This window comes from Xiphophorus maculatus, chromosome 5 (assembly GCF_002775205.1).
Source record: "Xiphophorus maculatus strain JP 163 A chromosome 5, X_maculatus-5.0-male, whole genome shotgun sequence".
Classification (NCBI taxonomy): Eukaryota; Metazoa; Chordata; class Actinopteri; order Cyprinodontiformes; family Poeciliidae; genus Xiphophorus; species Xiphophorus maculatus.
In genome coordinates this window covers 9,912,760-9,923,233 of record NC_036447.1, presented here as the reverse complement: position 1 = coordinate 9,923,233, position 10,474 = coordinate 9,912,760, and the positions used below count along the sequence as shown (strand labels likewise).

The 10,474-nt window shown below is 39.4% G+C and overlaps 1 protein-coding gene across 1 annotated transcript; it reads left to right on the top strand.

The window, feature by feature from the left end:
• Positions 1 to 1,298: 1,298 nt before the first annotated feature.
• Positions 1,299 to 9,971, top strand: LOC102234253. The gene is made up of 5 exons (XM_005797564.2): positions 1,299 to 1,818; positions 3,772 to 4,125; positions 6,473 to 6,832; positions 9,090 to 9,199; positions 9,652 to 9,971. The coding sequence occupies exons 1-5, from the start codon at positions 1,758 to 1,760 to the stop codon at positions 9,844 to 9,846; spliced, it is 1,080 nt and encodes a 359-aa protein (XP_005797621.1). The 5' UTR covers positions 1,299 to 1,757; the 3' UTR covers positions 9,847 to 9,971.
• The last annotated feature ends 503 nt before the right edge of the window (positions 9,972 to 10,474 follow it).

The following is a 10,474-nucleotide window of genomic DNA, read 5'->3' as shown; positions in this document are numbered from 1 at the left end:
CGATCAGGACATGTTTCATTTCTCAGATCTTTTGGGCTATTTCAGACAGCTTCTGCTTGAGTAACTCCTTTATTCTAGTAGCCTGGGACTATTTATAGCTGGGTGTTGTCACAGTTGATTAAAAATTTTAAAAGTAGGCAATTCACTTGGTTCAAAATGTTAGATGGCTCTTTATTAACAGCAAATGTGAATAAAATTGTGAGTTTGGTTGTAGCCTTTGTGAACTGAATTAAGATGCAGTTCTTGAGAGTGAACTTGCACAACACAGAATCTGATGTGTTGTGCAATACCAGAGTTTGAGCTCTGTCCCCATTCTTGAAGGGAAAATGCTGTACTAAACTTTTACTGTGAAACTGTTACTTTGCATGAAAACTTTCAAACTGGCTCTGGGGTTTGTTACCTTTTTGAAATCCTTTCCATTTATCTATGCAAGCAACACTGCTAAGATAAGTTGATTCAGAGAATAATGCCTTGCATTATGATCAGTAAACACATAAATACTGTGTTTACTGCCATCAATGTAAACCAATGTGTGGATCTTTATCATAATTAAGCTTTTTATTTCTCATTCCATAGAAGCAAGTCAGTCAAGTGAAGCAGCCACAGCGGTTACTGATGTAATGAGTGTGTTCTAGTTGGACAACACCATCGGTGCCAGAACAGTGAGCTGTTTCCCCTAACAACTCTGTGACCTGAAGGAATTGCTCAACAAGAGAGACAGGAAAATATTGAGTAGTATATGAAAACAACTTCAAGACAAAATTAGATTGTTGTGGAAGACAGCCTGCCTGGTTTTGGGACCCACCAACATCTGGAAAAAGCAGGCAACACTTGTTCTTTGATTTCTTCTATGCATTCAACAAAATTCAGCTCGGTTTATTAAGTCAAAGACTCCTGAAGACACAGGTGGAGGCCTGTCTGTACTCTTAACTATTCCTGTTCACTCTGTACACCTCAGACTTTCAGTATAAGACAGAGCCCTTCATCAACAGAAATAACTCAGAAGACATCAGGTGTATCAGAAATCAAAAAAACTGCATACAGAGATGATGGAAACAATCATCTTGACGTCAATAGAAACAAAATGAAGGAAATGATTGCAGATTTCAGGTGAAAACAACTGTCAAGTGCTAGTGTGTTCACCTAACACACTGGACTGACAATGCAACAGTGAAGCCAGCAAGAAGGGACAGAGCAGAATGTACTTCTACATATTTGGATGTTTGTGTGAGTGTAAAAGTCTTCATGTTTTGACAGATATGGGGTGAATGCACCATGATGGAACTTATCACTGAGAAACAGCTGAAAACATCCTGTTCACAGATGGACAGTCAGCATTGTTTCCTCTGGAATATTCAAATAATTAACACAATGGTTTTTGAAGAAGTGAAGCAGTTGATGCAAATTTTAAAGAATTGTGCACAAATTTATGGGAAGATAAGTGAAATTACTTTAAACAATAAGGCCTGATCATGTCCGGTATACCTTAACATTTTTCTTTCCAATTTCTGACAGTCACTGGATTATTGTTAAGATATTTGGTTTGACAGAAGCTATATTGTGTGTGTTAGTGTGTGCTTCCTCTTGCACAGGCCTTGAGGTTAGAAGGTGGAGCTACATTGGGTTCTTCTTGGTTTCATTTACGGTTACCCAAACTTTTGTCATATCAGTCTGAATCGTCGGCATGTAACCTGTGTTGTAATGGTTTACATCATTGTCTTTCTTCAGCATCGGTTTTAGTATCAGTGGCATTGAGAATGACTGGGATCCGGTACCTGGCTTGTCTGTGGACTGTGGTCATCACTCTTACTGGTTTTGGTAAGTTTGGTTCTGCTTTTCAAGTTCAAGGTGTACTCATTCAAGTAACTTTCTTTTTAATGTGAAAAAACATAATGTCGGGAGATTGAAGATGGACGTGGTGGGAAATGAGAAAAACACAACGAGGGGCTAATTTTTCTTTCTGACTTTTAAAAGTGATTCAAAGTTCTTTTGATATAAAATAACAACATGTAAGTGCATTTTGGTAACTCCTCTAATACGCCGACAAAGCACAAACCTTAGTTGTAAGTTCAAAAACACCATCCAATGTTTTTAAATTAATTGCTGAACCTTCAGCTATAATGCACATTATTTAATATAAAAATGTATGAAATTTGGCAAGTGTGTGGAAGTAATGGGGGGGGGAAAAACTAGAAAAACACAAGCAGATACGCATAAGTTGGAGGAAAAACAAACCGGTGCTTCAGCTCCCATTTCAGATGTTGGGTTAGAATCGTGGGTTTACATCCCCGGCTTTCCCAAACAGACTGACGTGAGCAAGAACACAGAAAAGCTTTTTCGCTTTGATCAAACATTTACTTTACTACTGCCTCTCTGCGCTTTGAGGGCTCCACTGACCCAGAAAAAGACACAGTTGAACAGAGAATACAATGACGGCACGATCAGCTTTAACATTTTGTTTTTATCTAGTAGATAGCTTTTCGTGTCTTATTATGTATGTATGTAAATGTGCTAGTAGATTGTAGAAGAGAATAATAAGACCCGCCACACCAAAGATAAGACATAGAGTGATAAAAGTTATCGCATTTACATTTTCACACCTGGAAAAACTGTCAGCATCACTTTTTTGTAGGAAGTTTTAACCAAATCTTTAAAAGTCATCAAAGACTACTTTTGATTCTAAATTGCAGGAATTTTTGTGTGAAAGCGTTTTCTTTCCCCTCTTAAACCAGAAATTAAACAAATTCGTGCAAATCAAATGAATAGAGAGTAAGTAAGAATTTAACCCTCCTGTTATGTTCGTTCCTGAGGTACAGCTATAATGTTCCTGGGTCAATTTGACCCGGGGAGTGTTTAATCATGCAATAGTGTCAGAAACCAAAAGATTCCTCCAAAACATTTTTGTATGTGATTATTAACTCCAATACTAACCATTTCAATCAATATTTGTGCAATGATGTTTTTTAAATTCTCGCAAATAAAGGATCAATGACGAGAACTTACTCATTTACTCATTTGGACATAAAAAATGGAATTAAAATTTTTTATGTCCACTGAAAAAAAACCTAGACACACAAAAATTAATAATTTCCTTGAAATTGAACTTTGGTAAAAAAAAAAAAAAATTATATTACATTTTGATTTTTTTTTTTTTCAATGGGTGATCTTTATAATTGAACTTGAGACACGCACAAATTGACCCGCTGATTAAAATCATGACAAATGAGTCATGAGGAGAGTATTTATGTTTTCCTCCACTTCTGCTGAGTGTCACTCAGTGTGGGCGGAGTTTGCCCACGGGAACAGAAAAAATTCCCGTCAAAAGTTGTAAGAACACCTGCTTTCTCGCAGTTTCCTAGTGAAGTAAAGAGAATAGTGAGAAAGTGGGTTCGTGTGCGTACACATGCGCATGTATGGGTGTGGTGGGGTGTGTGTGGTGAAATATGGTTCATAGCTGCAAGGAAACATACAGAATTGGACTTTTTTAAAAAAAATCTGTTTTACCCTTCAACTTGACTGCCGGGTCAAATTGACCCGAACAGTATCCATGTAAAAAGTAGACGCGGGGGGGAGGGGAGGGGGTGTTGCAAATGTGTAAAATGAATACATTTTTAATTTATATGTAGAGTGCACCTATTAAGACAAATAGAAAATGTTTCATGCAAAAAAAAAACCAAAAAAACTTTGAAGTATTTTTTTTTTAAATTTAACTTTAACACGGGTCCATTTGACCCGCAACATAACATTGTGGCGCTTTATGGGATTTTTCAGTTTTTTGCGGCGATGTTTCGTTCGTGGAGCGGCTGGAGGGAGAGTCGGTGGTCGTCCACTGCCACATGAAGCCGAGGGGCCAGCCACCCTTCGGCCTCTACCTGAAGCGCAGCTGGCTCCGTCCCGTAGACGTCTTCTTCAAGTACACCAAGAACGACGCCTCCGTCAACGAGTCCTTCAAAGGCCGAGTGAGCGTCAGCGGGGACCCGAGCAGTTACTCCGCCAACGTGACCATCTTCCAGCTCAGGGCCGCCGACACAGACCGCTACACCTGCGAGTTCATGGTGGAGAGAATGGGCGCAGAGGATGAAAAGATCCAAGGCAACACCGAAATCTTCCTCCAAGTCAGCTCTGGTGAGTCTCTTTTCTCTTTCCTTCTCTCTCGCGTTTCTTCGCACACAGCTTGGGGACAGGAAGTAGTGGGGAAGTGAAACCTCCAGAGAAACCACCCGGCTTTCCTCTTCTCCCAGATGGACAGTCGCAGGGGTGTACACAGGCCTGCGAAGGGGCAAGAGCTCCTGGAGTTTTTATGTCGACAATTAAACTATTCTAATCCATGAAATATAAAATAACATGGAGTCAAACACTAAGATAAAATACTTCATTTTATGTATTGTCTTATCTGTTTTTTTCCAAGCAAAAACAGCAAAACCCAAGAGATTTTCAAGTTTTTAAAAATTTTATCATAAATGATTACAAACATGTCCAACCCCCCAATACAATGACCTGACTTAAACTGCGAAACTTTGCTGTTGTTACTGCAAGAGGTACATTTCTCCTCAGTCATTTTTATTTGAATAAGGGAAGAAAAAGCTTTGAATATTTGTACAACTACTAAGGTAAGAGCTGTGAAAACGATCCTTGACCACCAGTGTGCATGTTGGTGCCGTGCCAGTTGTGCAAAAATGTCTTTGGCACACAGAGGAGCTTGTATCAGGTTTTAAGTGGTTGGTGACTGTTTAAAGTATAGATGATATTAAAACAAAACTCTGGGTTTTGTATAAATCTAAACAAACTAATAATATTTAGGGTCATATGATGTGAGTTTTCATTTTTCTAATTTCATTTCCTCACATCGGCGACCACACAAGCTCTGAAAGTGACTGATCAGTATTATTAAGACATAAGTAAAGACAGTCTTCTCTTCCTCTTCAGAAACAATTAGATAGCTGATCGTATTGATAACATCATTACCTTTTGAATGTTACTTAGTCATGTCTCTTATTGTTTTAGGGTTATCTCATGTAAAATGATGCCATCACATTCTGAGCCAAATTCTCACATGAACGAGTTCTTGTTCATTCACCAATCGTTTTAAAAAAGAAACTTTTGAAAAACTTACAGATGACAAAGTGGATCTAATGGAGTATTAAATATGTCATCATAGCTTTTGGGTCAAAGTATCTGTTTAATTGGACATCTTGGTCTTGGTATAAAACCATCCAGCTTTGCTCTACATCAGTCAAATGGCCACATGTCAGCGGAACGACAAACATGATGAAGATCTAGTAATCAACAGCAAACTGTCTGATCTTTAACGTATCAGAAAAATATACTAAGACTAAAATGTCTCCAGCCTATAAGAGATCTGGGATAATGACCAAAGGCAGGAACATACAGACAAACATAAATATTTAATCACCTTTTTAATAATATTTCTGATGTGCCAAAAGTGCAAACTTCCCCCAACAGGACTATGATTGTAAAAGAAATAGAAACAGAAATAGAAATATTCTTCATTGTCCTTCAGTTGTACCAGTAGCAAGGTGAAAGGTTAATGGAAGTATGCAGATTCACACAAAGGTAAACAGGTTTAACAAAACTATGCATCTATGCAGGGTGATTTAAAAAAATTACCAAATATGAACTCGCGCTTTACTCAAGTTCTGCTCTACTGGCCTCCAGTCATTCCTGTCTTTGTAAAAAAAAAAAATTAAATGTCTCAATCTGGTGGTTTCAGTTTCTGTCTGACACATATTAGCTAATACTTGTGTACTTAGAGCCAAAGTCAACTTAAAAGCGGACTTGTTTTGGTCTAAGTGTCAAAGAGACACTTAGTTTCTGTATTTCCATATAGAAACACTGCTCACTGGAGAGCGGTGTGCAAACTGGGACCGTTTCAGTTTTCGCTGGTCGAATGCAGCATTGTTTTAAACCTGGACACATGCAGAACGTCTACATGTGGAACTAACGTGCAAAACTCTAAACTCCACCACCACAGTGGACCATAGTGTCAGAGTAAGAGGACTCCACATTTTCACTAACTTCTGCTAATTGGAAAAATTATAGTTTCTCATTCAGTTACTGTGACAAATAGGTTAAATAGGTTAGCATTCAACCAGCCCCAAAATGTCGTGGGAGTCCAGTCACACAATAACATCACAGTCTTACTCAAATATGCATAAACAACACTGACCATTTCCAAGTGGGTTTAACAAAACCATAATCTCCCTTAAGTTATTTACTTTCCACTTCCTGTAATGCCTGAACACATCAACAAAATCCAACTATTTTCTGAAAATGTTAACGTCTCATGTTCACCTTTGACTGATGTATGTTTCCCGAAAATGTAATGAACCGTGTTTTTGTGTACTCCCCCCCTATAAATCATTATGAGAGACATTAGACTCCATATGATCATCTTCTTTAAGTGACCACGTCCCCGATGTTACATCCATTTAATTCCCTTTTCTCCCTGGAGATGCTCCGAGCTCTGTGGACCTGGACCTGATCCAGACCTGCACCGGAGACTCCGCTGTCCTTCCGTGTTTCACCCCAAATAGCGAAGGCTTGGCTGTGGAAGGCGTGGTTCTGAACAGGCAAAGGGGCCGAGGCCCCGTGGAGGTGGCCTACCACTCTCAAAGGCGCCACATTTCCCTGTTCCCCACTGAGAGAGTCCAGCTGTCGTCTGCGCCCGGACCGGGCGGCATCACCTTCAATGTGACGCTGCTGCAGCTCCAGCCTGAGGACAGCGCCCTCTACAGCTGCCAGCTGCTCCTGCGCGGCAGGCCGGACAGCAGCACCAGTCTTAAGGGTCAAGTGTTCTTTATTTCCATCCAAGGTGGGTGACATCACCGACTGAGCCGGTTACCGTCTAAACGGGCTGCAAAATGTGACCGAATGTCCGCAGGCTCCGATCTCAACATGTCAGGACGCTTCTGGCTTCAACTAACACACCTGTTGATTTACCAAATGCTCTCCAAGTGTATCCACTGCCTCACCTCAGCTCCTTTCACTTGTTTCATTTGTGCAGCCTTGCTGAAAATATGTGAAATCAAGAACACAAATTGGAAACAAACACATCATTCATCAGCTTCGCGCTTAACCTTGGTTAAGGAAGCGCGCTCTGCAAAATGAATTACAGCAACTCAATCACAAAAAAAACATGAATTAACATGTATATGCATATATTTTTTTATATCTGTTCTTTTTTTCCCCAGGAATGCGACAGAAACTCTACAGCAACAAAATTAGTTTTATTTTCTTTGCTCTCTTTATGCTTCCAATTTGTTCTTGACAAGGAATTCCTAACACTATTTCTGGTGTTAGGATTTTGGCTGTGGAAATGTGGAGGAAAACTGTGGTTCTATCATCTCCATCTGGATGTTTGCACATCAGAAATAAACAACTAATTTTGCTCAGTGAGCCCAGTTTATCAGCAGGGGCCACGTGGAGACACAGCAGGACCGCAAGTTTCATTACCACTTATAACTTTTCTAATTTTTCAACAAACTAACAGAAACCTTGACATTTTATCTGTTGATATGAAACCACTCAGTTTGAAGTTTCTAACCAGGTGAACTTCTACCTGTTCAGGTGCGATATTTTAGCTATGCGTCTCTCGCATCTGAGGCCAGTAAGCTAGCTGGACCTTTACTTTGGAGGTACATTTTAGTTGCCAAGACAAGAAGACGTTTACATCGATGACTCTGCGAATTAGGATGATTAAGTAATTTTGGCTGGACTTTTGTTTTTCTGTTTTCTTATTAAGCTGATTATTTAGTTCCCTAAAAAAAAAAAAAAAAAAAAACAAGTAAAAAGGATTTTTGTCAACAACATCTTTTAAGCTAATAAGGCTCTTTGTGACCTTTCATGTGTAAACCCTGGATATTAATCTAAAAAATCCCCGGACTTATTCTAAAAAAAAACAACTGTTTGAGTTTGAGTGAGGTTTCAAACCACAATGTCTATCTCATAAAAACATTTGACCATGACTAAAAAAAAAAACCTGAAAATAATGCCTCAATTGCTCAACAGGAAATATGCCCACAATGACACTTCAGCCAGGCTAACAGTTTATCTACATATTTCATGAGTTATTTAATGCAGATCACTAAATACAGGGGTGGTTGTAAATACAGGTAAATTGAATCGTGTCAGAATAATAATATTTAATAAAAATAATCAATGTACAATTTCAGTTTTTGCATTAAAATAATGAAATGGAATAGCTGAAATGAACTTTCAGAGAGTATCAGTTCTTCAGATTCATTAGATCTATTTTTCTTATTAGTTTAGAAACCATTCACTTTCTTTACATCAGTTCCCATCAATAGCAACATCATTCGATTGAAGAAAATGTAGTGATTCATGTTTTTTTTGTTTTTTTGTTATTTAAAAACGCAAAAACAGAAATTAAATTGTGGTTCATTGAAAGATTTTCTTGAGTAGATGTTTGGCAAAATTATATAAATAATCTTTTTTCAATTTGTTTTACAAGGTTGTGTAACCTTTGTGGCTCTAAACGAGTCTAATTTACCTGGACTGAGGGAAAAAATGTCTCTTTGCAGATGACAGATATTTCACGTAATGTTTTCATGCAACTTCCACCTCGTAGTCCTAAAAGGCTGAAATGTGCAAAAGCTTGGGAGTGTGAATCCTTTTACAAGGTGCTGTAAATGTTTTCAGTGTTGCTTCTTTTTTTGGGACAAAGAATAAATGTGCAGAAATCTTCCATTACATTTTCACTCAATCAGCTGACAGGTATTAGAATCTGGTTGTAAAAAAAAAACACATTCGTCAAGTTGTTCCTCTTGTGTTGTTTTTTTTTTTTTATCTCCTAACAGATTATATCTGGGTTTCTAAGAACGGTTTTGCTCTTAATCTTTTCATCTTCTTTAATACTTCTGCTCTTAACTATGGCTGCTTTCCCCTCCATCAGAAATGACAACACATTCAAACTGCAGCCCGAGCAGGAAGGAAATCTGCGGTTTCTGCTTCTTGGCCGTCATAGATGGGCTGTTATTGCACTCCTTTTGTTATCACGTGTTATCTCAAACTATCAATTGTATTTATCGTCTGTGTGCGTGTTTCTGCAGGTGATAGGTGTGGCTGCTCCAGCTACCCCATGCTGCTCTACGCCTTGTCTGGAGCTGCGGGCATCCTCTTCCTCCTCCTGCTCCTCGTTGGATGTGTGGCGGCGCGTAAAGTGAGTGGTCTTGTAGGTTTTGTTCCGCTTCTTTGACGCTGCGCTCAAATGGGGTGGGGGGCCTTACAATCAGCACCTGCAAGCCGAGAGCGTGCCAGAGGAGTTCCTCTCCAGCTCGCCACAAAAGCCGCAGCAGTTTCATATGTTTTGCTGCAAGTTGTCAGCATGTTTTTCTTAAAAGTTGAGCACCAACAGAAATTGGACTGCAGTCATTAGTTTCGAAATATTTGTTGATTCTTAGGGTTACTAAAAAAACACAAAAAAAGGGTCTGTTTCCCACCTTTTGCTGTGGGATTTAAGGGAGTTTCGGGGCTAACAGCAACAGACGCTGTCTGGGCTGAGGAATGACAAACTTTGATTTTAACACAGGAAATCGAGCTTTCGTATTTACGTCGTTTGCTCAGCTCACTGATTTTGTTTTTTTTTCCTGTCTCGTCTCGATGGTATTTCAGGGTAAAACCCGCCAGGATATCAAGACACACTCTCAGGCGCCCATCTACGAGGAGATGATCGGTATGCAGTCTCCCAGCCGAAAGCTGACCGAATCCTCCGAGTACAAAAACTGCCCGGTGAAGAGGGCCAGCCCTGGAAACCATTATGAAAGCCCGAGTGGGGCTCTCTTTCCCCGGAGGGATTCTGAGAAATGATGTGTTAGATCAGAATAGGATGACCCAAAACTTTCTGAGATTCGCAGAACTCTTTCACATCTGTTTATTGACTATCAGAAAATATATTTTTGTGGCCTTTCAAACAAGAAAAAAAAAAAAAAAAAGCACATTCCCCTTTTGTCACATTTGTCAAATGTTTTAGAAATAGAAAAATATTCTGTGGGCCAAAGAGACAAAACGGTTTTTCTTGTAACATTTGTAATAAAACCAATGCACTATTTCAGGAAATAAACCCAAGAACATCACTCACTCACTCACTGAGTGTGCTGTGGTGGCGCGGTGGTAAAGCACCTCCCACGTATGAAGGCCTTGGTCCTCAATGCGGTCGTCGCAGGTTCGAGTTGCAGCACGATGACTTTTGCCTCATCACTATCCACCTTCCTGTCTAATAAAGGCTGTTTAAAAAAAACATGACTCCCTCAAACAAACACAGTGCTAGTCTAGAGATGATTTCTTCTTTAGGAGCTGGATGACCCAGTGCAGTTGATGGAAGAATAAATTCAGCTTCTTATCAGATGATCCCGAGGAAGAACTGCAACTCTTTTAGCTGATCCTGTTTGGGTCAGCCAAGAGACCAGTTCAGCACTGAATGCCTAAAAAAAAACCC

Coding starts and splice junctions, on each gene's coding strand:
- LOC102234253 (XM_005797564.2), top strand. CDS start 1,758: ATGACTGGGATCCGGTACCTGGCTTGTCTGTGGACTGTGGTCATCACT. Junction 4,126..6,472: donor CTTCCTCCAAGTCAGCTCTG/GTGAGTCTCTTT, acceptor TTCTCCCTGGAG/ATGCTCCGAGCTCTGTGGAC. Junction 6,833..9,089: donor GTTCTTTATTTCCATCCAAG/GTGGGTGACATC, acceptor GTGTTTCTGCAG/GTGATAGGTGTGGCTGCTCC.